The 24,973-nt window shown below is 36.8% G+C and overlaps 4 protein-coding genes, 1 long non-coding RNA gene and 1 pseudogene across 7 annotated transcripts; 2 read left to right on the top strand and 4 right to left on the bottom strand.

Annotated features, from left to right (window-relative positions):
• On the bottom strand, window positions 780-1,982 carry LOC104708416 (annotated as a pseudogene).
• Window positions 3,949-4,615, bottom strand: LOC104708417. Its single transcript, XR_754769.1, has 2 exons — window positions 4,236-4,615; window positions 3,949-4,094 (listed from the first exon to the last, which is right to left on the bottom strand). It is a non-coding gene; the product is annotated as an uncharacterized LOC104708417 (long non-coding RNA).
• On the top strand, window positions 6,897-10,080 carry LOC104708418 (FT-interacting protein 1-like). 2 transcript variants are annotated; one of them, XM_010424985.2, is made up of 2 exons: window positions 6,897-7,105; window positions 7,324-10,080. In XM_010424985.2, the coding sequence occupies exon 2, from the start codon at window positions 7,389-7,391 to the stop codon at window positions 9,771-9,773; it is 2,385 nt and encodes a 794-aa protein (XP_010423287.1). In that variant the 5' UTR covers window positions 6,897-7,105; window positions 7,324-7,388; the 3' UTR covers window positions 9,774-10,080. The 2 variants fall into 2 exon arrangements, with proteins under 2 accessions (XP_010423287.1, XP_010423288.1); XM_010424986.2 differs by having other exon boundaries at window positions 7,330-10,080.
• LOC104708419 (transcription factor TGA2.2-like) lies at window positions 10,500-17,273 on the bottom strand. 2 transcript variants are annotated; one of them, XM_010424988.2, is made up of 11 exons: window positions 16,797-17,273; window positions 16,564-16,688; window positions 16,085-16,176; window positions 15,757-15,882; window positions 15,569-15,634; window positions 15,419-15,478; window positions 14,983-15,060; window positions 14,813-14,891; window positions 13,999-14,270; window positions 12,512-12,766; window positions 10,500-10,808 (listed from the first exon to the last, which is right to left on the bottom strand). In XM_010424988.2, the coding sequence occupies exons 1-11, from the start codon at window positions 16,877-16,879 to the stop codon at window positions 10,656-10,658; spliced, it is 1,389 nt and encodes a 462-aa protein (XP_010423290.1). In that variant the 5' UTR covers window positions 16,880-17,273; the 3' UTR covers window positions 10,500-10,655. The 2 variants fall into 2 exon arrangements, with proteins under 2 accessions (XP_010423290.1, XP_019084484.1); XM_019228939.1 differs by lacking the exon at window positions 15,569-15,634.
• On the top strand, window positions 18,024-20,922 carry LOC104708422 (CDK5RAP3-like protein). The gene is made up of 10 exons (XM_010424991.2): window positions 18,024-18,164; window positions 18,294-18,428; window positions 18,634-18,728; window positions 18,829-18,923; window positions 19,025-19,160; window positions 19,243-19,392; window positions 19,487-19,990; window positions 20,077-20,285; window positions 20,369-20,501; window positions 20,625-20,922. The coding sequence occupies exons 1-10, from the start codon at window positions 18,104-18,106 to the stop codon at window positions 20,754-20,756; spliced, it is 1,650 nt and encodes a 549-aa protein (XP_010423293.1). The 5' UTR covers window positions 18,024-18,103; the 3' UTR covers window positions 20,757-20,922.
• LOC104708420 (protein STRUBBELIG-RECEPTOR FAMILY 2) lies at window positions 20,828-24,903 on the bottom strand. Its single transcript, XM_010424989.1, has 16 exons — window positions 24,616-24,903; window positions 24,235-24,367; window positions 24,082-24,153; window positions 23,915-23,980; window positions 23,757-23,828; window positions 23,590-23,658; window positions 23,430-23,501; window positions 23,273-23,338; window positions 23,125-23,190; window positions 22,711-23,042; window positions 22,359-22,627; window positions 22,008-22,273; window positions 21,766-21,913; window positions 21,544-21,683; window positions 21,229-21,385; window positions 20,828-21,160 (listed from the first exon to the last, which is right to left on the bottom strand). The coding sequence occupies exons 1-16, from the start codon at window positions 24,707-24,709 to the stop codon at window positions 20,978-20,980; spliced, it is 2,205 nt and encodes a 734-aa protein (XP_010423291.1). The 5' UTR covers window positions 24,710-24,903; the 3' UTR covers window positions 20,828-20,977.

The following is a 24,973-nucleotide window of genomic DNA, read 5'->3' on the forward strand; positions in this document are numbered from 1 at the left end:
TTCTGAATTTTAGTCACGTAAGCCCATAATGGAGCTTCACCGTTTTGACTAGATCCACTATCAATATCGACATTATCACTGTTTTCTTGAGTAGCCATATCAATAATCAACCTACATATAAATATTAAAAAGTTACGTAGACGTAAGTTAATAATCAACCAACGCTTATAAAATATATAATCAAACAATATAAAATATATAAACGTAAGTTACGTAACTTATCAACTACTATGTTTATAAGTTTCGTTGTTTCGATCTATAAACACTGATTAAACAAAGATTTGACTTATATTAAATTATTAAGAAGCTTGAGAGTTGAGACATACCTTTTGCAGAGCTAAACAGAGAAGTTTGTCTTCACCAAAAATAAAAAACAGAGAAGTTTGTGTGTTTTGGTTTTGGGATGAACGACGTCGACGTGAAGTAAGAATGCAAAAAGATGAGATATATATAGCATTGATATTTGTAAACCCTTATTAGGCAATATTTAAAAGGTTAATTTTCCTTTTCTTTTTTGGACAATGGAAGAAAAACAGTTAAATTTCCTATTTTACAATAGAAACGTTTGAGAAACGTTTTTGATTAGAACCGTTGTCGTCCCCATAAACTGTTGCCGTCCCCACCGTGTGCGAAACGTCCCGGAGACGTTTCCATGCCGTTTCTTCGCAGTTCCCGTACCTGAAACGTTTCCGAGACGGGAGACGTCATGGAACTGCCGTCCCCGTGCTTCATAGCTTTCTCCTTATTTGTGAGGTTTTGAAAATGTTACTATGAGTTCATCAGATGCAAGTTTGGCTGATGCTTTATTAATCAATCCGAATCAAAAAGATACAGTTGTCTATAGACATTTGGATTCTTTGGAAAAGTAGAATAGCTGTGCTTGGCTTACAAGTTACAACTATCAAGAGGTGCGCCACACAAACACTTATTGTGGACATAGGAATAAGAATCAAATGACTGAAGTTTCCCTCCATTAGGTATGTGTCCACACAGTTTGTTGTAGCTAACATTGAAGAACTGAAGAGGAGTCTCAGTCCACTGAACCGGAATATTCCCTGTGATACCATTGTGGTTCAAGTCCAAGATACCAAGTGTCTTAGGTAACTCAACCTTTGAGATATCGAACTGGAACATGTTTCTTGATAAATCAATGGACCATGTGGTTTTGTTGGCTCCAAAGAACATCGAAGCATCACCTTCGAGCTTGTTCCGGGATAAATCGATCCGGTTAAAGTCGAGGTTGCCTAGTGATTTGGGTATTGGACCAGAGAGCTGGTTGTGTGATAGGCGAAGGTCAGGTACAGTTCCTGGAAACGACCCAAATGACTCTGGTATCGAACCTACAACAAAGAGAACGATCATTAAACGAGTAACACGATGATATGAATGAGGAAAGAAGAGAGTTCTTTACCTGTAAGCTTGTTCCTGCTAAGTTCAAGGGCCATGATTTTAGGTAACGTGGAGAGAGAGCTAGGTATGGAGCCAGAGAGATCATTGAAGGAAAGTTCCAAGAACTCAAGATTCTTGAGCTGACTTATAAAATCAGGAATTGGACCGGTCAGATTCGTCCAGCTGAGCCTGAGGTACTTGAGTTTAGCGATGGCGGGTTGGATTTGACCGGTGAGGTTAGAGAGTTTGCGGAAGACAAGGGTCTCAAGATAGGGTAAATCACCGACTTCAGGCGGGATCTGACCGGAGATCTGGCCGGAAAATATGGTTAGAGAGGTGACGCGGTGGTTAACGGTAGCGTCGCCGCACTCGAGGCAGTACCATGAGCAACAGTCGGTTTCGGGGTGCCACGAAGCCAGGTGGTAAGGGTTGTTTAGGGATTTCTTGATCTTGAGGAGGGTACTTTTGTCATCTTGGTTACAGAGATCTTTAGACAAAGAGGAATGTGAACAAGAACAAGAGAGAGGAAACTACTGTCGCTTTCTTATCCATTGGTGTTTGGTATCGGTTTTGAGTTTTGATGGAAAGTGTAATTGATACATATAATACAATACATACATATATAGTGACTTAGTGAGAGACATAAGACTAAAAGAGAAGGATTCGATTTGATCACTGGTTACACATGGACCGTAATAATAGTCAATACATATATGGTCAATATGTCCGCGTCGGCGTTTATTCAAAAAAAAAAACAATATGTCGGCGTTGAATATGTCTGGATAATGCAATAACGCGTTATAATTATGTTTACGCTATAACTGGTGGAAGTGTGAAGCTGAGGACAATGCCTTGACCATCTAATACAAATTCATCCAACTTCGATATGAGTTGATTTGTCGAACAAATACAAGACTTGCGAGAGAAATTTTAGACTTTCAATATTAATAAGAAAATTTGGGAAAGAGTTTATGGTCATATATTCAAACGGATATATCGAATCCGACCGTTGGAAGAGATTNTGGACCAGAGAGCTGGTTGTGTGATAGGCGAAGGTCAGGTACAGTTCCTGGAAACGACCCAAATGACTCTGGTATCGAACCTACAACAAAGAGAACGATCATTAAACGAGTAACACGATGATATGAATGAGGAAAGAAGAGAGTTCTTTACCTGTAAGCTTGTTCCTGCTAAGTTCAAGGGCCATGATTTTAGGTAACGTGGAGAGAGAGCTAGGTATGGAGCCAGAGAGATCATTGAAGGAAAGTTCCAAGAACTCAAGATTCTTGAGCTGACTTATAAAATCAGGAATTGGACCGGTCAGATTCGTCCAGCTGAGCCTGAGGTACTTGAGTTTAGCGATGGCGGGTTGGATTTGACCGGTGAGGTTAGAGAGTTTGCGGAAGACAAGGGTCTCAAGATAGGGTAAATCACCGACTTCAGGCGGGATCTGACCGGAGATCTGGCCGGAAAATATGGTTAGAGAGGTGACGCGGTGGTTAACGGTAGCGTCGCCGCACTCGAGGCAGTACCATGAGCAACAGTCGGTTTCGGGGTGCCACGAAGCCAGGTGGTAAGGGTTGTTTAGGGATTTCTTGATCTTGAGGAGGGTACTTTTGTCATCTTGGTTACAGAGATCTTTAGACAAAGAGGAATGTGAACAAGAACAAGAGAGAGGAAACTACTGTCGCTTTCTTATCCATTGGTGTTTGGTATCGGTTTTGAGTTTTGATGGAAAGTGTAATTGATACATATAATACAATACATACATATATAGTGACTTAGTGAGAGACATAAGACTAAAAGAGAAGGATTCGATTTGATCACTGGTTACACATGGACCGTAATAATAGTCAATACATATATGGTCAATATGTCCGCGTCGGCGTTTATTCAAAAAAAAAAACAATATGTCGGCGTTGAATATGTCTGGATAATGCAATAACGCGTTATAATTATGTTTACGCTATAACTGGTGGAAGTGTGAAGCTGAGGACAATGCCTTGACCATCTAATACAAATTCATCCAACTTCGATATGAGTTGATTTGTCGAACAAATACAAGACTTGCGAGAGAAATTTTAGACTTTCAATATTAATAAGAAAATTTGGGAAAGAGTTTATGGTCATATATTCAAACGGATATATCGAATCCGACCGTTGGAAGAGATTTATCATAAACGACTCTCTTTTCGGGGAGATGTGTCATCGAAGAAGCGCTTAAGTATGGGCTTAACGTATAAGAGGCCCAATTAGTTTAGACTAGGCATTATGGGAAGCCCTAAACACGTTCCGTACACCAATGAATCAAACATAGTGTGTATACAAGATTTGATAATGAACATATCTATAAATTTATAATAGATATCATATCGTATCAGATTCATATCGATCTTTGATCTCGATCTATATCTCCTACGAACTTAAATATTCTTCCTATTTTTACCTAAATCCATACTTCTATTGCTATTTCCCCTTCGGAATATTAGATATCATCTATTTCCCCATGAACTTCAATTTATCCGGTTTGCTATTAGGTTTACTATTTGATTAACCAACTAATAAACTCATTTAACCGGATTTTACCAAAATTTAACCCAATTACAAAACTAAACCAAGAAAATTTGAAAAACAAAAATTCCCAAATCGATTTTTCTTTTTTCTTCTTCTCGTTTTCTCTTTTCATTAGAAGTGGAATTCAAAACCTGCAAACAATCATAATAAGACAGATAATCAATTACATAAACTTAGATAGTTACACATGAAGATTTGATCAAAGGCTGATATTATATATTTTCATCTTCTAAGCAACATCAGAGAAGTCAAATTGCAACAAGAAGACCTACGACTCATGAGGAAGAACACAGTCTCATGTGTTATCTGCGACTGGTTCATAGTTTCCCATATGAAATGATGAATCTTGGCATTAAACGCAGATCAAAAAGAATAGATTTTTAGGTGATCCATATGATCAAATCTCAGAAATTTTCTAATTTTACAGATGGATCAGGAGATCTAGGGATTCTTGTTGTTATTGAGTGAAATGAAAAGAATTAAAAAGTAAAAGTAGAATAAGAGAGAATAATCTATGATCTTGTTCTTTTTTATCTGGGTTTAGGGAAAGAGAGAGATAAGAGAGAATAATTTTAAGGACGTGAAAGTGGGTAATGATGATGATGGGGTCGGGTCCGTCGGGGTTGGCCAAGAAGCCACTCATGAACATAAATTTTTGTGATCTTCTTTGATTCGTTTGGAGAGAGATCAATATGCAGTTTATTTATAGTTTACATAGTAAGTAAAAATGTTGATAACCTTTGTCGATAAAGAACAAATGTAACTTTATGTCCAAAAAGGTTTCTTGGAGTTAGTATAGAACTTATCTTTTGTTACATGGTTTTCAAGAAAATTGAACAAAGTCCTCATGAGGGACCGAATGTCAAATTTTTATGGCTAATTTCTGAGCGGAAAAAAGGGAAATTTAGAAATAAAAGATGTTTTTAAAAACTTTGTCCATCTGCACTTTTTTTTTTAGTTTGGTCAAATAGGTTTTAGAGGTTAAATAAAAGCCAATAATACCCTGAATTATATTTTTAAATTTAATTTGTTGATTTTTATTAACTGAAATTAAGAAAACAGTTTGAACAAATTATTTGCTTTTGTTGGGTCTTATTTTGAAATCGAGTGGGCCTTATTTGATCTTATTGGGTCTCGATAACCTTACAATTGAGAATACAAAAAATTTTGGAAATGGGAAAAAGATTGTAATCGAAACAAAACCTTCTTTCGCCGTCCGCCGTCTCTCTCCGTCGTCTCACTCTTCAAGAGACGTAGTGGGTTGCAAAATCAGTAATCTCACACGTTTTTCTTCATCATCAATAAATCTCCACTCCTTGTTGGCATCCAGTGTCCATACACCACAAGTAACGTAGATTTGCATCGTAAACAGGTAATTGAAATTTTTGTGAAAGGTGGAAGAGACGGTAAACAACCGATCACGATATCATAAGTTATGTCGAATGTCAATTTTTGTTGTTTTTGTCTTTCTTCTAAATAATTTAGAATACACATTCTAAAATATATTAGAATATATCTAAACAATAAATACAGAACCGTAATCATTAATTACGATTATTCAAAAAATATTCACTTTCCTTATTTAGTTTATTTTCTTTCTATTTCTAGAGTATTCTAAGTTTTACAGATTATAAATTCTAAAATGTTTATGATATATCTTCTACTTCTTTTAATATACAGAGTAAAACGTGGAAAATATATTCTGAATTAATGTAGAATGAAGAAAAATGTAGAATACATATTCTTAATTTGGTAGAACATACAAAATTCAGTTTCTGAAGTTTTTAGAACAAATTTTTTGTCTAAACTTCTTAGAACATGTACAAACTGTAGAATGAATAATCTAAATTTTTTCAGAACTTCAAAAAATCGTATAAAGTCTTTTCTGAACAATTTAGACCAAAAATCATCAATTTACAAACTGATTTTTGACACCCAAAACATTTTTTTTTCAAATTTTTTTTACACAGTTGTATACTAACATGGGTTTACTGTTTGTTTTTTGGTCTAAACTCCTAAAAACTTCACTATATCTATTAGTAGGGGTATTTTCTTTACAATTGACAATCTTAAAAAAAGTGTATATGGACAAATGTTTTTAAAAAGCTCTTTTATTTATAATTTTCCCAAAAAAAAATCATAAATATGCTAATCTAGAAAAATGGAGCTGGTTACGGATTTTAGAAAGAAAAAAAGACAGAAGTGTGCTATGTACAAATTTTTCTTTGTGACAAATTGTTGTATTTTCTTTGTGACAAATCTATAATACTACTATTTTTAGGAAATAGTTTTATATGCTATAGTGCCGGCATTAGAATAGAAAAATGACGGGATAATAAGGTAATGATGTTACTCAATCAAATAATAATCACTGCTTAGCCTTCCCTTTTGCTTTTTATTAAAAAAGAGTTGCAGACTCGAAAAAGCTAATTTTTAGATGCTTATTCCAATCAGACAGAAAGTCACACTAAAGATATATATGCTCACAGGGAAAAGTTTGTGTTGTAAATGTTTTCTAATCTTATTACTAATCATCACTTAGGCACTGTAGATATATTACCTACCATTAGAAAATCTGCAAATTCTTAAACATTAAGGGTACACAATGTTTCCGAACATAGTTCAATAGTTCAATGATACAATAACTAAAAAAATGTTAAAACGAAAATTTAAATGTTGCGTTCATTACTTTCATGAGTGAAGACAAACATGTATCTATGCTTTTTGTGGATGGACTTTTTTATTGAAAATTTTGATTAGAGCATAGAGTGTGAAAGAATCTACTATTTTTACCTTTTGTCACTGCGGCAAAACTTTCTTGATTATACATAAAGATTAAAAGACCAACAAAGAATCTGCTTCGCTATAAAAGAGAAGAATCAGCTTCCCTCTAAAAGAAGAAGAAGAAAAACAGAGAGAATAAGAGTAATTTACTTTTTCGTTTTGCATTTTTCATTTGATTCCACTATCTTTTTTTTTTTCTGTGTGTGTGTAATAGAATTGTTTCTCATTCGTTCTCTCTCTCCCAAAACTTGATTATGCAATACAACTCTTGACTTCTTCTTAATTTTTTTCTCCATTTCTTTGGTACAACAAAACAGAGAACTTCATTCAAAGAAACTTCCTCAACATCTATCTCAAGGTGCTGCTAACTAAACACATCTTTTTTGTACATAAATTCATGTGTGCTTCATAAATCAATTAGCGTTCGTATAATATTATAGATTATTTCTTCATTGATTTTGTTTGAGATTGAAAGAAAATTACTTAATACTTATTATTCAGGTTTTAGATCGGTGATTAGGAGATCCCTTAGTTTCTTTACATCCACGAAACTGGTTTTCTGTTTTTGTGTGTCAGGTGCAGAACTTTCGCGTTTAGAGAAAAGTAAAAGGAGAATCTTTTGGTTCAAGTAACCTAAAACCATGGCAGCGAAAGATGGAGCTAAGAGTCAAGAAGACTATAAGCTTAAAGACATGAAACCAGAGCTTGGAGAGAGATGGCCACATGGAGGACAGCGTGGAGGAACTGGATGGATTGGTAGTGAACGAGCTGCAAGCACATACGACCTTGTTGAGCAAATGTTTTATCTCTATGTTCGTGTCGTCAAAGCCAAGGATCTTCCTCCAAACCCTGTCACGAGCAACTGTGATCCTTATGTCGAAGTGAAAATTGGAAACTACAAAGGAAAGACCAAACATTTCGAGAAAAGAACAAACCCGGAATGGAATCAAGTTTTCGCATTTTCAAAAGACAAGGTCCAATCATCTACAGTCGAAGTATTTGTGCGTGATAAGGAGATGGTTACAAGAGATGAATACATTGGGAAGGTTGTGTTTGATATGCGTGAGGTTCCTACAAGAGTTCCTCCTGATAGTCCACTTGCACCACAGTGGTACAGATTAGAAGATAGGCGAGGTGAGAGTAAGAAGAGAGGAGAGGTTATGGTAGCGGTTTGGCTTGGGACGCAAGCTGATGAAGCGTTTCCTGATGCTTGGCACTCGGATGCTTCCTCGGTTCAAGGAGAAGGTGTCCAAAGCGTGAGGTCTAAGGTCTATGTATCCCCAAAACTGTGGTATTTGCGGGTTAATGTCATTGAGGCGCAAGATGTAGAGCCTAGCGACAGGAGCCAACCGCCTCAAGCTTTTGTTAAGGTTCAGGTTGGGAATCAGATTCTCAAAACAAAGTTATGTCCTAACAAGACGACGAGTCCGATGTGGAACGAAGACCTTGTTTTTGTAGCTGCAGAGCCATTTGAAGAACAATTCTTCTTGACGGTAGAAAACAAAGTGACATCAGCTAAAGATGAAGTCATGGGGAGACTGATCTCACCTTTGAACGTGTTTGAGAAAAGACTAGACCACAGAGCTGTTCATTCCAAATGGTACAACCTCGAAAAATTTGGATTTGGGGCATTGGAAGGAGACAAGAGACACGAGCTCAAGTTCTCCAGCCGAATCCACCTACGAGTTTGCCTTGAAGGCGGTTACCATGTAATGGACGAATCAACTCTGTACATCAGTGACGTAAAACCTACGGCAAGGCAACTGTGGAAGCAACCTATTGGCATCCTTGAAGTAGGAATCTTGAGTGCTCAAGGGCTTTCTCCCATGAAAACAAAAGACGGTAAATCCACAACAGATCCGTATTGTGTTGCCAAGTACGGACAAAAATGGGTGAGAACAAGAACCATCATTGAGAGCTATAACCCTAAATGGAATGAGCAATACACATGGGAAGTACATGATCCTTGTACAGTCATCACACTTGGAGTTTTCGATAACTGTCACCTTGGAGGGAGCGAGAAGTCAAACAATGGAGCCAAAGTGGATGCCAGAATCGGAAAGGTAAGGATCCGACTATCGACTCTAGAGGCTGACAGAATCTACACTCACTCCTACCCTCTTCTTGTTCTGCAAACAAAAGGGTTAAAGAAAATGGGAGAAGTCCAACTAGCTGTGAGATTCACTTGTCTATCTTTGGCTCACATGATCTATCTTTATGGACATCCTCTGCTTCCAAAGATGCATTATCTCCATCCATTCACTGTGAACCAATTAGACAGTCTTAGATACCAAGCGATGAGCATTGTTGCAGCGCGGTTATCTCGAGCAGAACCTCCTTTAAGGAAAGAGATAGTAGAGTACATGCTCGATGTTGATTCACACATGTGGAGTATGAGGAGGAGCAAAGCTAACTTCTTCAGGATAGTCTCTGTGTTTTCAGGCTTGATTGCTATGAGCAAATGGTTAGGAGACGTCTGCTACTGGAAGAATCCATTGACAACGATACTGTTCCACGTTCTCTTCTTTATACTGATTTGTTATCCGGAGCTGATACTCCCAACCACGTTTCTCTACATTTTCTTGATAGGGCTTTGGAGTTTTCGGTTCAGGCCGCGTCATCCTCCTCATATGGACACAAAGCTCTCTTGGGCTGAAGCGGCTAGTCCCGATGAGCTGGACGAGGAATTCGATACTTTCCCCACTTCAAAGGGACAAGATGTTGTAAAGATGAGGTATGATAGGTTAAGAAGCGTTGCTGGTCGGATCCAGATGGTTATTGGAGACATTGCAACGCAAGGGGAGAGGTTTCAAGCACTGTTGAGTTGGAGAGATCCGCGTGCGACTTGCTTGTTTGTGATATTTTGTCTTTTCGCCGCAATGATCTTATACGTGACGCCATTCAAGATCGTAGCTCTTGTGGCGGGGATGTTCTGGATGAGGCATCCCAAGTTCAGAAGCAAGATGCCTTCTGCCCCAAGTAATTTCTTCAGGAAATTACCTTCGAAAGCAGATTGTATGCTTTGAATTGGTACAAACTTCTTTGTGGCTTCAGGTCTTCTCTGTTCGTGTAAGTTGTGTGTGTGAGTTCTTTTTGTTTTTGTTTTTCGTGTTTGTGCGGCTTCTCTGTTTTATTGTTTTGCTCCCATTCGTATCGTACTGCGTTGTTGGGTTTTCGACTAAAACCCTAAAAGTAATGGGCTTAGTTATTATGGGCTATTTGTAAGCTTTATCTTTTTCCAAAATAACTTTTTCCTCTTTTGAAAAAGAGAAACTGGCAGCTATATCAATCTCGTTTTTTGTGATGTAAAAATAAATTCTGGTTTTCGTTTGACCATAGTGTAATAATAATGTTACAAAAAATATTTATTAACTGAGAAAAAGACTGGAAAACACTGGTGTGGTGACAGCAAAGAAATGAAAAAGTGAAGAAGAAAGGAGAGGGTGGCGTTGAGCCCAAAGCAAAACGGTACTAACCCAAGTCCCTGATGGTATCCTAAAACACTCACCATTTGTCACCTTCCTCACTGGTCAATGCTTTAATTTGACCTAACAAGTTACAAGTCCCTCTCTCTTGCATGCAGTTGCAATTTTTGCCAGCATTCTCTTTTCTTTCAACTCTCTTTCATATTGTTAGTATGATCTATGTCCTTGTGTTTGAAACTGAAGATCAATTTTTTTTTTTTCACTTGCGCAAGAAAGACTTAATTAAAGGTATGGAAATAGTTGTCTATCATCTTTATCAAAATCATATAACAAAAGAAGCCAAGCAATTTTAATTTTCCCTAATTGTACTGTATTTGAGTAAAGAGACAATATATATATAGAGAGAGAAGTCAAGCTGGCTAACTAATCAACCTATTCTCTTGTGTTTCTTGTGGTTTCCTTCATCATCAGTTTGTTTTAGTATCATCCGTCTTGTCGAGGACGGGCTAGCCAGAGAGAACTTAGAGCTTGGAGACGGTGAAAGTACTCAGCAACTGCTAGAAGACACCGTGCTTCTTGACGTGTCGTCAACAATTGGTTCAGCCTATGGATCGTTTGGTGCCTCAAATTGTCCGCCTGTAAGTTCTTTTAATGTATTAGTCCAAAAACTAAATAAGTAAAGTGAAAATGAAGAAATAGAAGCAAATCAAAATATGGAAAAAGTAGTGTTCATGTTATTGACTAAGACAATTAATGAAACTGGACAGTAACTAATTAATAGTCTCATAATTCGGAGTGTAAAAGACCAAATTAACATGCATTATGATGGAATTAATGCATGTTAAAAGACCAAGCATGCATTATGATGCAATTAATAATCCATAAATTAACATTATGTATTATGTATAAATTATATTGTTGATTGACGACTAATGCATGCCGATTATTCAACATGTTGATCGAGCAAACAAAAAAATCAAAGCTTTGTTACTACACACTAATAAGAACACGACACCAAAATTGTCAAAAAGGTGTAACCATGAATTCCATACTCTCGGTCCCACGCCATGCTTTCATGATACTTTTGATCACTAATTAATTATAATCTTAACCTATATCATTAATGAAATTAAGTACAGACAACAACAAAAAAAAAAAAAAANACTTAATTATAATCTTAACCTATATCATTAATGAAATTAAGTAGAGACAAAAAAAAAATTGTGGAACCAAATGTAAGTAAAGGGAATAATTATTCTCAAATCTCAAGAAAGTGTTTTGAGAGGATGGGAACGGGATACTCGGGCAGTTACGTCCATGACATCATGCAACGATATGGGCTCCAAGCAATCCTTGTTTCCATTTTGATGTGATATATATAATAGTATTTGCATTTGGACTGCGTATATGTGAATATAATACAATCATGGTGGCAATTGTCACGTGCGTTTAGAGAAGTTTGAAACCCATCATCCCTTTTTTAGTAAACTAACCCCATATTTACTGCCTCTTTTAAAGTTGGACCTTTCTCTTTTTGTTTTGATTTTTAGAAATTCAAATAATATATAGATGAAAGGTCGTATATCGTGTGTATCTAAACACGAAGATCATTTTTATTTTAATTGAAAAAAACAAGAGAAAAATACAGAAAGATGCCGATTTTTATTATATTAGCCTATAGTTTGATACATTAATACATAAGCATATATATAATTTCTTGCATAAACCTGCCCGTTCTAAATTAGTAAAGTAAATAATTGGGAAAATAAATATAGTATTACTAATAAACTTAGTCTTCTAAGAAAAGCAACCCGACCAAGTTTATATAAGACAAGATAAGTGTTTGTTAGAGACCTACTTGCATAATGTCGGAATCAAGAGTTTAAATACTTTTCATTTCATATATATATGGTAATGCGTAAATAATAAGTTTTCAAATTAGTGATTTTAACAGCCTCTTATAATCCATACAAAAATCAACCACTATTTTTATTTTATTACTATACTTATACACTACGAATGTCGTCTAACTAATAATAGCCGACGTTACCTACATATATATATATGAGTTGTACGCAAACATACACATACATACAAAACATCTATATAAATTTAGATAGCGTGTTATACCAACCATATATATGTGTATATTATAAATATATGATAGTTTAGTTGTGTTTAATAAGGAGTAGTTCAAAGAATCAAAATATGTATTCCTAGTTCGATTAGGACCACATCCGCTCCCCTATAGGGGTCCACTTTTATATCATTTCCGTATATCCGAGATATATATAAAAAAATCCCTAGATATTATAATAGCTTTAAGAAATAGATGGTACCTGGAGAACGAAGCCCTCAAGAGCAGAGAGCTTGTTGAGAGCTAAGGACATGTGTGACATGAAATTGGATAGATGAGGAGGAAGTGGTGCGGATGCAGGCGGGAGAGAGTCGGAGACAATACTATCGGAAAGCGATTGATTCAATGCCTCGAGGCCTTGCGAGAGAGCCTCCTCGGCCTCTTGTGTGGACTGTTGCAGCCCGCAAATCCCAACTATTTGTTGCTCCGTCAATGGTTCTATTTGGTTCACAATCACCTGCATGGCATGCGTCTCAAAATTAACACATATACAAGTTAAATACTTTAGAGAACTAGCTAGCAATGGTCTTAATCGATGCACAAAGAACGTTGAATGCATTAAATTTGCAGTGTACTACTATGCACAAGTTACTAGCTACACCCAAAATCTCTTCTTTCCTTTTTGTTTTCACTAAAATGGATATAAGATTGAGACATCGCCAAAGGTCTTGTCAGGTTTGCACACCATCCATACATCAATTTATATATATCGTAGTTTATACACATATTAATTATATGATAAATCATAGGTCAAAAAGGCTTTACGGAATTATTTTACAAAAAATAGAATAGGATAATTATCCAACGTACGTATGAGCTTGCTAAAAAGGTTAAACGACAAGATTTATTTATTTTCTTTTAATATACTTATTATACTATGGCAGTCTCTGTTAAAGTTCATGGAGGTTTATGTTTCTCTCTCTCTCTCTCCCTATGGACCATGCATGAATCGAAAAAAACAGACAGGCACTTTCTTTTACATTATGCCAAAACCTAACCATTTCTAGAAATACTTCGCTATCACACACAATTGCATGCATTCTTTATTTGTTTTTAACATTAATTTTACGTGTACCTTTATTATTGTCTTAAGACATACACGTATATAGGTCGGTTTTATACATCTATAGTTCACCCTATGCGATGTTATGTATACATTACTATATATACCTCGTCCAACAATATCACTATATATAGTCTGTCTTATCTATTATTACTAGCTACACCGTACCTCTTTATGAAAATCAAAGACCAATTTTTTTTTACAGAAAGGAGAAAATTATTTTTATTAATTGAATAAAGTTTTTAGTACTATATTCTATGCACATGTACGATCATAATAATAAAACGTCACAATTTTCAGTCATTATTATTTTATCTTTTGCAAGTTATCCACAGAAATTGATGATAATCAATGATTATATTCTGGATTATTTTAGCTTCGCAGGTAGAATTTAATATGACTATAGTAAAATTCCAAAACTTTTAGGATTATATATTCATCCATATTGATTAGTCTACAATATCATCATGACTATTATAAGTACCACATCTTATCTTAATTTTGTGTGGGATGTGGCTCGAATAGAATAAGTAAAAAAATCTATCCGAAAACAGACTCACCAACATATACAATATTCATTTATATTTATATGGTTTTATAAGAAAAGACGTGATCATGTAACGTACCTTAATGATCTCCGATGGACGAAAACCACCCATCCACAAGAAGCAACGCTCAGCTGGAGTTTTCCAGGCTCCAGAGATGAGGTGGAAGACATCAGTCTTAGCGACCATGGCTTTGAGGTTGATCAAATGGTCATAATGAGCTAAACAAGCGTCCACAAACATCCTAAGCTCGTTCTCGGCCAAGTGCTCTTGTGTCGCCACCCTCAGTTCGGTTAACAGCCTCTGCTGCTCCTCCAGCCACCTTGCATATTCCATATCGAACACCGCTGCTTCTGCTTCACATTGCATTTACTCAATATCTCTTTTTTTTGGGGGTTTCGAAATTTACAGTTTTTGAGTCATCATCACATGTATATAGGAAACTATTAACGTACCGGAGCTGACGTTGCCAGGGCCAATTGGTAGTCCACCTTGATGTTGATCTCCTATAAGAGACCCTCCAAAGAATACGCCCTAACCATCGGAAATCAAATTGGTACATTTTAGACTTTAGGTGTGAAGTATATACTATAATACATGAAAAGACAGGTTAAAATGTTTACTTGGGATCTGGCCCGTTGAATCTCTTGTTCTAGTTGGGTCAGTTTGATCCTACATGACTCGAGTTGCTGAACGTAAGCCTGTCATAATTTACCAAAGTAAATAACGTTATAAAAAATTTGGATATAAAACTATATATATTTGCAACTTACATACATATTGAAATATATAAATGCTGACCTTTTTACGTAATCTACTTTTTCTTGCTGCTTCTCTGTTTTGTGCTAGTCTTCTCAATGTCTGTTGAGAAATTAAATTAATAAATNTAACGTACCGGAGCTGACGTTGCCAGGGCCAATTGGTAGTCCACCTTGATGTTGATCTCCTATAAGAGACCCTCCAAAGAATACGCCCTAACCATCGGAAATCAAATTGGTACATTTTAGACTTTAGGTGTGAAGTATATACTATATAATACATGAAAAGACAGGTCAAAATGTTTACTTGGGATCTGGCCCGTTGAATCTCTTGTTCTAGCTGGGTCAGTTTGATCCTACATGACTCGAGTTGCTGAACGTAAGCCTGTCATAATTTACCAAAGTAAATAACGTTATAAAAAATTTGGATATAAAACTATATATATTTGCAACTTACATACATATTGAAATATATAAATGCTGACCTTTTTACGTAATCTACTTTTTCTTGCTGCTTCTCTGTTTTGTGCTAGTCTTCTCAATGTCTGTTGAGAAATTAAATTAATAAATAAAATATGGAACACCAAAAAAGTAAAAACAAAAAATCTTATTTTCGCAGTTGTATGAACACTCACTTTAGGGTCTGATGATTTCGGNGTAACGTTATAAATAACTTGGATATATTGAAATATACTATGTATTTGCAACTAATTATACAAATATAGAAATATATAAATGCTGACCTTTTTACGTAATCTACTTTTTCTTGCTGCTTCTCTGTTTTGTGCTAGTCTTCTCAATGTCTGTTGATAAATTAAATTAATAAATAAAATATGAAACACCAAAAGGTAAAAACAAAAAAATCTTATTTTTGCAGTTGTATGAACACTCACTTTAGGGTCTGACGATTTCGGTATGTCATGGTCCGATGAGGCAGGCCCCTTGCGGTTCCCTTCCTTCTGCCATAACATTCCGAAATGACCCATTAACATATTAAAAACTACAACAAGTCTAAAACTATATTCGTTTTCTAGTTTGACAAAGCAATTAAATTATTTTAAAAAGATTAATAGATAGAGACCTTGATGGATTTAGAAGCTTGAGGAGGTTGAAACTGAGAATGATTGGTCAAGTCCATGGACGGCTCAGAAGATGGTCGAAGCGAACCACTAGGTTGAGCAGCCGGAACTAATCTTGCATTATCGGTCTTACCAAACACAACATAGAAAAAAAAAAGACGAAAACAATCAAATCAGTACTAATTAGAAAAATGAGAAACGCATAATAATTGGTCTGACTTGATAATATATGAAACAGCTAGTAGTTGCGCTGACATTATATTAAATCAGAAACAGAAACCAACTATTGGCATATATATAGAAATATAAAAAGTAATTATTATTTATTACATTGGGTGTAGAAGAAGGAGGTGGCTCTATATGCATCGGCTGAGATGGGAAGATGTTGAGCGTCGATGTTGGAGGTCTCATCGCCAAATTCTCTGCCATAGTTAAAGATTCATAGATGAGTCGTCATGTGATGTTTTGGAAGTGGTCTGGTTATATATAACAAGTTATATAAATATGTGAGTGGACTAGTTCTAATTAGAAAAACAAGAAAGAGAAAAGGGTTTTAAAGAAGAAGAGAGTTTAGAAGTGTAAGGAAGATTTGATGTCTGAAAAGAGAAAAAAGATAGAGAGGATCTGGTCAAAGCTGAAAGTAGAGTACTGATGGCAGAAGAAAGATTGAAATCTGTTGGGCATGCTTTTGCTGTGACTCTCTCTCTCTCTCTCTCTCTCTCTCTCTAGAAGGGAATCTTCCTTATCTGCTGAAACCAAAAAAACAAACCCCTATTCCCAAAAAAAGAAAGAAGAGAGAGAGTGCATACGAGTTGTGTGATGATGATGAGATAAAGGAGAAGGAGAAGTTGATGAAGGATCATGATGTCCTTGTCCATCAAGATAGAGGAAGAGTGATGGGTCTATCTCTCCAATATCATACCCATCTTTGTTCCTGCTCATCACACATAAAAACTTAGTGGGATCATGAAATCAATTCAAAAAGTTTTTATACGACTTATAAAGTCTCATCAAGATATATACACAATTAAATTATATTTACATGAAGTTTCCATGGGAAGCTGAGGACGTGGCAGAGGCTGATGATAAGTGTTGTTGATGATGATTCTGGTGATGACCTTGCATTTGATGATGATTATATTGATGTTTGAGCGTGTGATAGTAACAGCAGCAGAGGGTGATGATGATGAAGAGAGATGATAGATTTGATCTTCGATATATGTTCTCTTATGTTGGTCTTCTTCTCTCCTGGATGGCAAGCTTGATGATGACGGTGGTTTTGATCACTAGATGATGATGATGATATCTATTAACTTAGTAGTTCTTGAATATTATTATTTTTTCTTTCTCTATATTCTTGGAAAGAGATAGAGATTATGTAACGGAGCATTTAAAGCTACTTTAGGGGAGAGATAGAAGAAGAGAAGGAGAGAGGGTCGGGTATATCGATTGAAGCGGAGAGGGTTCAAAACTTAATAGAATGATTTTGGAGAAGAGAAGCAAAAGACAAACTCCTTTATTTTCCTGATTTTTTATTTTTTGCTTCTTATTATTTACTTAAAATACAATTTTGTAAAAGTTTCTTCTACCTTAAAATATTAGAAGACGACTTTGTTTGTTTTTTTTTTTTTTTTTGGTTGTATAAAACCAAGAAAAATATTCTGATAAAGCGGTCAAGAACATGTCCTTTTCCATCCCCCTCTCTTCTCTCTCTCTATGTAGAAATTGATGATAACAAACTTGTATAAATATTTTTTGTTTGTTCTCTAAATTATTGTTATTTTATTCTCCTATTATTCAACTATATTCTTCAAATATTATATTATTTTTAAGATATAGTTTTCAATTCCATCAGATATATTATTCTAAGATTTGTTTTAATTGTTTTTTAATGATCCATTAACTGGTCTTACATTAGATTGAATTAACACTAAAAATGATTATATATATGGAACAAGTTTAGTCACCCAAATTTTATGCGATGAAACTCTGATTGTCAATAAAATTGATTGAATTGTTTGTTTGTATGTATTCCATTATTATTCACTAACTGTTCCATTTAATTTTGTTTGGATGGACATTGGACACTATTGGTGTAGGTCAGTTTTGGTTTTGGTTATCCTTAACGCGGTTTGTATAATAACCAAACCTTCAGAAAACCGCCGTCTTCAGAAATAATTTAAGTTAACCGGAACCGGAGTAAATTGATCCGGTTAGATCAAAAACCGGAATCGGTATACCTGATGATGGACAAAGCAAAGCAAAGCCATAGCAGACTCCAACCAAAACCTTAAAAACTGATACTTTCCCCAGATATTAATCTCAGGTTTACCGGGAAAAACAATAAAAATGCCGACACAAGACGATGTTCAAAATCTTCCAATTGACATCACCTTCTCTCGTCTCGGAGGTAATGCAGAAATTATTAATTGCGTACTACACATAATAATCTCTCCGTCGTGTTCTACCTTTGAATTCGAATCTGATTTATTGGAAGTTATGGTTTTGATTTTGGTTTTTAATTTTGTTGAATTTGAAGAATGGTTGGTGGATCGGAAGAGAATTCCGGCGGATTGGAGGAAGAAGGTGGGTGTCATCAGAGTCAAAATCTTAAAAGAGTTCTCTTCTTTGCCTAAAGAGATCGATCCTTACTTTCAAACCCTAGATCCTGAAGGTTCGATTTTTCAGTTTTTGTCTCATCAATTTAGCAGTTTTGGTTTTTTTACTCTAAAGTTTTAGTCTTTTCTCTGAAAAATGCCAAAGAGATTTGGTTTGCGTCTCTGTGAAACACATTAAGCTTGTTTGGAGTTTTTTGTAAAGGCTTAAATGTGTTTACTTGTTGTTTTTTCTCATCCAAGTGATCGTTGTTTTGCTTTTAGTGATTGGTTACTTGGAGGTCAAAAAGATATATGAGATTCTCCTGAAGACGACTCCAGAGAGCCGCAACATCTTTGGTCGTCTTTCGGGTGCTTCTGTAAGGAATACTCCCTCTCTGTCTCTGTCTCTGTCTCGCATTTTACTTGTATTCATTGTCGTTGAACATTTTGTGATCTGTTTACTTTGCTCCTTTTTAGGGTGTTTGGGAAGCAATTGTTCGTGCGTTTGAAAAAGATCACATTTATCTTGGGGAGGCAGCTCACATTATAATTCAGAATGTCAATTACGAAATGTGAGTTGCTTTCTTGGATTGCTTTACTTGATTTTTACCAATAGTCTCTCTACTTTGGGCATTTCCTAATGATTTTTTTTTGCTTCTTGCAAAACATGAAGCCCATATCTGAAAAAGCAAGTGCAAAAAGTTCAGCAACAAATGGCGGAACTTGATCGTAAAGAAGCTGATATCAAAAGGAGCGTTGCACTCTCAGCAACCAAATATGAGGATGCTTGCCGAGAGCTTGGATTGCAGGTTTTTAGTTGAAAACTTGGCCTGGTTTCATCCATAGGTTTTTTAAAGGATCGCATTAGCTTATAACATCTTAAAATTTCAGGGAAACAACGTGAGGCGTGAACTTTTGGAGACTGCAACTTCGCTTCCTAGTACCTTTAGCAAGATTCTGGAAGTTATCAACAGTGACTCAGTAACAGGGGCAATGGAGTACTACTCCGCTTATGTTAAAGATGTTCATACTGAGAAAGATGTAAGATCACTCTTAACTTTACTCTCTTTCTCTCTAAAATTTTGGTCCCTTTGTTCTGGGAGGTTGAATTGACCCGCTTCTGATCTGTCTGTAGAAGCCACTGAGGATCGTGTTACAAAGCTTGAAAGACATTCGTGATAACCCTCCATCTTTAAGCGTTTTGGGGGTCTCTGAAGCTCTTGACGCTGATAATATTCAGTCATCTGAGAATGCAAATGGTACAGACACAGCTGCAGACAGTATTGATTGGGATATTACACTTGATACTGCTGAGATAGATTGGGATGTCAGTATGGTAGAAGAAGTTGATAGTGGAAATGATCTAGGTTCATATGAAATTGTCAATGCCAGCGATATTCCTGAGAATTCTCCATGTAAAGTGGAAGAAAGCCAAGGCCCTGAGGTTGATGTTTCTGAGATTTCTTGGGATGTAAGTGTTGAAACACCTCAGGTAGAAGAAATAACTGATTCGGCTTTGCTAGAATCAAATCAGACACAGTCGGCAGATTCTACAACTCAAGTCTTAGGGAGTGGAGGAGAGAGGAGCCAGCTGTTGGACACAGAATATAGGAATAAGATCCTTGATGATTTGTATGAGGTACTCTAATCCCTGACTATTTAGTGCTTAGTTTAATTCTGGAAACGCTTCTTGAGAGACACTTTATGTGGTTTCTCTTGTGTCAGGTCAAGGCATTTTTGAACCAACGTTTGATAGAACTGAGAAATGAAGACACTCTGTCTTTGCAACACCACGTGCAAGCAGTTGCCCCGATGGTTCTTCAGCAGTATTCTCCTGAAACCATTGACCCAATGGTAGTTGATATCTCCATGGCCATTTCATTGCTAACAAACAAGAAATCTCGGGATCTGATCATGATCCTCAACTCCAAAAGGTGCGTTAGGATATAGTGTCTCTGCCTGGGAATTTGCAGTGCGTACCACAGCTTCTGATATATGTATTTTTGATGTTTTACAGATTCCTAGATAGGCTTGTTTCAGAGCTGGAGGAGAAGAAGCACCGTGAAGTGAAGCTAAGAGAGAGCTTGAAAGATGTGGGTAGAAGACGCATGGAGCTGCAGAATTCACTCTCGTCTATATGGCCAAAACAGGTAAGCTCATGTTTTCAAAAAGCTTTACTTTTGTTTTGGCGAAAATGTGAATTACCGGTGTCAGATTTATCAGAAATTTGGAATTTGAAGGGGATATCTAACAAATTTTGTTGGTGAATACAGGAAGCTGCACTTTCGAAAACAAGAGAACTGAAGGAGCTTTGTGAGACAAGTCTCTCTTCCATGTTTGATGGAAGACCTGTGAATATAAGAGGAGAGATCAATACATTGTTGAACGCTGGAGTTTCTGCTTAGTTTGATCTTTGGGATTGGCTAGAAAACTTAGTTTCAGAACACCAAGTGACCCTGTTTCTTACTATAGGATCTTGCCTTGTTTCAAACTCTTTTTTATTTATTTCTATCATGTACTAAGCAACATCCTTTTACAAAGACTAATATATGTATTGTCATCATATGCTAACTATTATATTGACAGTAAAAGTATCTGTGCATGAAAAAGAGATACAGTAAAATGGTCAAGAGGAGAGGTAGCTGAAGGTAGGTGAGGAGATGAAGCGTGTGCGTGTTGAGCAGAAAGATTTACTAAAAGGGTCAGTCTTGTCTGCTACACTACTGCTTGCTTCCTTGTTCTGTTTCTGTATCAGTGCAGTGAGTGCTTCCACTATTTCTGAAACCGCTGGTCTGAACTCTTTCTCTACCTGCTTATGAATGGAATGATTAGTTGTGATGTAAATGATCCTGAGTGAAGAAGCTCTAATGAGAATACCTGAGTGCATAGGGAGATAATGTCTGCGTATTGTGAGGCGACTCTTGAAGAAAATGTGCCGGCTATGCCTCCATCAATCATCTGCTCTAAGCTTCGCCTGTCATGAAGTCTGGTTGATGCCCATTTCACCAGTAGCTGTTCTCCTCGGGGTCGTGAGCTGCAACATCCATCAGAATACGTTGACAGTTTACCTTGGTTATCAATGATTAGTATTAGTATGTGAAATGCTTGCGTACCTGTCAAATGCTTTCCTTCCTGTTAACAGTTTACCTTGGTTATCAATGATTAGTATTAGTATGTGAAATGCTTGCGTACCTGTCAAATGCTTTCCTTCCTGTTAACAGTTCCAAGAGAAGCACTCCCAGTGCATAAGTGTCACTCTTTGTGCCACTGCTTCCTGGTTGACCATGTTCTGGTGCTATGTAGCCCGTGTTCTGTATCGCTATCTCTGAAGCCTGCTCTTTTATCTCCACTCATTAGGTCTATCTCAGTAAAATAATCAAGTGACGCAACATCATATACTGTCTTCTTACTTACCCGAAGTTTAACACTGTTGCTTGTAAGTGGCCTTAAACTAGCAAGCCCACAATCAGCAATACGAGGTGTAAGTTCTTCGTCTAGTAAGATGTTTGTTGCTTTGAGATCGCTATGGGCTATAGGAGGGCAAAACGACGAGTGCAAATAGCTGAAAGAATTTGATTCACCAGATAGAGAAGAGTCAAAATAAATGGCTGCAATGATAGGGAATAACTATTAGTTTGAGAAGATAGGATACTTACTCCAGAGCTCGGGCAACTCCAATAGCAATGCGGAGACGCAATCCCCAGGAAAGTGGCTTGTAGACCTCATCATGCATAGCATTGTACAAGGACAAATGCCCAACATACTCATAGACAAGAAGATGCTCCCCATTCTCAATGCAGAAACCGAGAAGTGTCACAATGTTTGGGTGTCTTAGTTTGGAGGCTATCTGGAGCACTTCAGTAAATTGTTCCTCTTCATGTAAAGACAGCGAAGACATTGGGATGTTCCTCACGACTGCAAACTGTTTTAAGAAAATATACGGATGAGAAACGAATAATGCAAATTCTATATTTCAAATGTTTGAAGAGAAATAAGAGAAGATATACTTGGCCATCAGGCAATATTGCTCTGTAAACAGAACCAAGAGGACCCTCTCCGAGTAGATTTTCTTCACTGAAACTGTTAGTTGCCAGTTGAAGCTCTGCAGCTGAGAAAAGCTTAGCGAACGATGGATATTGACATGTAGCAGAGAAGCTTTTTCTTCTGACAGCTTTATCGATTCTGACAGGTGGAGAAGGTAAATGTCTGAGCTGGGGAATTGTCGGTGGCTGGACCCTTCTCATCTGTGGGTTATCTTCAGTTGCGACAGGATACTCTGTTACATGTGAAGGTAAGAAAATCAGCACCGAGGAACTAGAATTGCCATTGTAACAATGAGGGAGAGGCAACATAGATCACCTCGGCCTGTACTGACTGGAAGAGAGTATGCTGTGCTATTGTTGCTTATGTGACTAGCAGCAAGGTTTTGTGCACGTCGATGACTCATGCGGACTGCAAAAAGTGCAAAGAAAGTTCCCAGCAAAGCTAATCCGCCAACCAGTAAAAAGGTACTTCCTGCTCCTATGCCTTTCTTCTTCTTTCTGACCACCGTCTGAGGTCTGGGAAAGTTCATAATGGCACTCGATTCTGTCGTTGGATAGCCAGTAGCATTTTGTATCAACGGTCTAACGTCCAAAGGGAACTTCCATGGTTTATAGTTGGGCTCTACATGGAACTTGTTTCCCCAAATCCTGTTCAGCAAAAACACCATGTATGATTATCACGAGTCTTAGGCGTCTGAGCCAATATTTGAGAAGCGGGGAGTAAACTTACCACAGATGAGGAATGGACTGAAAATGACTTGGGATAATACCACTGAACTGGTTATCTTCGATATTCCTGAAGACAAGACATGTTGAGCTCATTTATATAAAAGAAGTTCAATGAAATGCAAAATAAAAGCATAAAGAGAGTGAACTACAGGTCAGCTAAAGGAAGATCCGCGAGATAGATGACTGATCCTGTTAATCTGTTGTTCTGGAGGTACCTGCAGTTTTCGTTATCACAGTAGCAAAGCTGTTATTTGGTTACATCTATGTGCACGAAGCAGATTGCAGATAAAATTTCTAGATACTTACAGTGAAGTCAGATTCATCAGAGTTCCAAAAGAGCTTGGTAGATCTCCCGTCAGGTTATTGAATGACAGATCCCTAGCAAAGTCAAATATTATTTGAATATGAACAGGTATCTTAATTTGCTGGTGATGAAAGACTAAAAGAACTGAAACAGAAGACTCACATTTCTTTAATTTGTAAGCCAGAAAACACATTTCCAAGAGGTCCAGATAATGAATTATGGCTTAAATTCCTAGAAGACAAAGGAAGCAATTATATAACGAATCAGTGGAAACGTAAGGCCATGTAATGAAATATACAATAGTACTCCATTTGGAATAAGCCACTTACAGAGACTGAAGAGATGTCAAAAGAGGTAAGGAGAAAGGGATACTCTGGGTCAGATTGTTACAAGCCATGTTTCTGTAATCAAACAAACAACGAAAACACTCGTGAATTGCACTAAAATGTAAGCTTAAATGATGAACGCACTTGCTTAAAACACTTACATATGAGTAGCATTTGGAGGCAAGCCAAATGGAATTTCACCTTGAAGGCTATTGAAGCTAACATCCCTGACACAAATGAAAGATAGAGACCAACAATTCTTTGAATTAATATCATCAAGACAATGAATCTGTCTCGTAACAATGAAGAAAAGGGAGAGTTTGCTTACATGGTCTTCAAGTTGTGGAGATGTTGAAGCTGGTTTCCAAGGCTTCCCAAAAGCTTTAACTCTCGTAGTTGTCTAAGATAAGAATGAATCAGATTTTGATCGAATCGGATAAGAGAAAAAAACTGAGAGAAAGGGTTAACATGTGGAAATTACAGGTCTACAATAGAAGAACCAGAACAAGAAACTCCCATCCAAGTTTCTCCGCATGGATCTCCACCCTCCAATCTCCATCCTCTCAGCTGCTCTGGATTGCTCAGGGATTTGTAGAGATCTTGAAGTGCCAAAACTAAAACACAAATAAACAACAAATCACATACAGTCATTTCGTCGAACACGTGTAGATGTTGATTTCAACATGATCAAGTAACATCAAAAGATCTAAACTCGCGATTAAACCCAAAGAAATACTAATAATCATCAGTTCGATTCGGAAGTAAGAAAAGATTCAGTACGATCAAGCTCAGTTCTTAAACAGAGAAGAAGAACGACGAACAAGAATCTTAACTGAGACGAGAGAATCTGGAAACTACGTACCTTCAAGCGGATCAGTATTAGCCTTCGCTAGCACAAAGAGAAGCACCGTGAGAAGAATCGTAGCGAGGTATCGCGATTGCTGTTTGGTTTTCATCGCTACGATCTCTCTAGACTCCTAAGAGAAAGAAAAAAAATGGTGCTTAATGCATAGAACTGATACGCTTAAAAGCTCCGTCGTCTAACGCAAAGAGAAACGTAGAGAGAGAAAAAGAAGAAAAGAGTTTTGGAATTTTCTCGCATTTTCTCTCTCGTTTTCCGGGAAACCAAAACAGAGAGAAGGATCAAAGAAGCGAGTAGAGAAGGAGAGAGAACTAAAAGTAAAATGTGAAACCGCGATTATTCCACGTCAGCAAAAAAA

The sequence above is a fragment of the Camelina sativa genome, chromosome 8 (assembly GCF_000633955.1).
Source record: "Camelina sativa cultivar DH55 chromosome 8, Cs, whole genome shotgun sequence".
Taxonomy (NCBI): Eukaryota; Viridiplantae; Streptophyta; class Magnoliopsida; order Brassicales; family Brassicaceae; genus Camelina; species Camelina sativa.

Excerpts from the sequence above, each read along its gene's own strand:
- LOC104708418 (XM_010424985.2), top strand. The coding sequence starts at position 7,389 with ATGGCAGCGAAAGATGGAGCTAAGAGTCAAGAAGACTATAAGCTTAAA.
- LOC104708419 (XM_010424988.2), bottom strand. The coding sequence starts at position 16,879 with ATGCAAGGTCATCACCAGAATCATCATCAACAACACTTATCATCAGCC. Across the intron at positions 14,892-14,982 it reads TTCAACGGGCCAGATCCCAA|GGCGTATTCTTTGGAGGGTC; the intron begins GTAAACATTTTG and ends TCCGATGGTTAG. Across the intron at positions 12,767-13,998 it reads GTCCATCGGAGATCATTAAG|GTGATTGTGAACCAAATAGA; the intron begins GTACGTTACATG and ends CATGCCATGCAG.
- LOC104708420 (XM_010424989.1), bottom strand. The coding sequence starts at position 24,709 with ATGAAAACCAAACAGCAATCGCGATACCTCGCTACGATTCTTCTCACG. Across the intron at positions 23,659-23,756 it reads TTGACATCTCTTCAGTCTCT|GAATTTAAGCCATAATTCAT; the intron begins GTAAGTGGCTTA and ends TTTGTCTTCTAG. Across the intron at positions 21,684-21,765 it reads GCAACAGTGTTAAACTTCGG|GCTTCAGAGATAGCGATACA; the intron begins GTAAGTAAGAAG and ends ATAAAAGAGCAG.
- LOC104708422 (XM_010424991.2), top strand. The coding sequence starts at position 18,104 with ATGCCGACACAAGACGATGTTCAAAATCTTCCAATTGACATCACCTTC. Across the intron at positions 19,991-20,076 it reads TCCTTGATGATTTGTATGAG|GTCAAGGCATTTTTGAACCA; the intron begins GTACTCTAATCC and ends CTCTTGTGTCAG. Across the intron at positions 20,502-20,624 it reads CGTCTATATGGCCAAAACAG|GAAGCTGCACTTTCGAAAAC; the intron begins GTAAGCTCATGT and ends TGGTGAATACAG.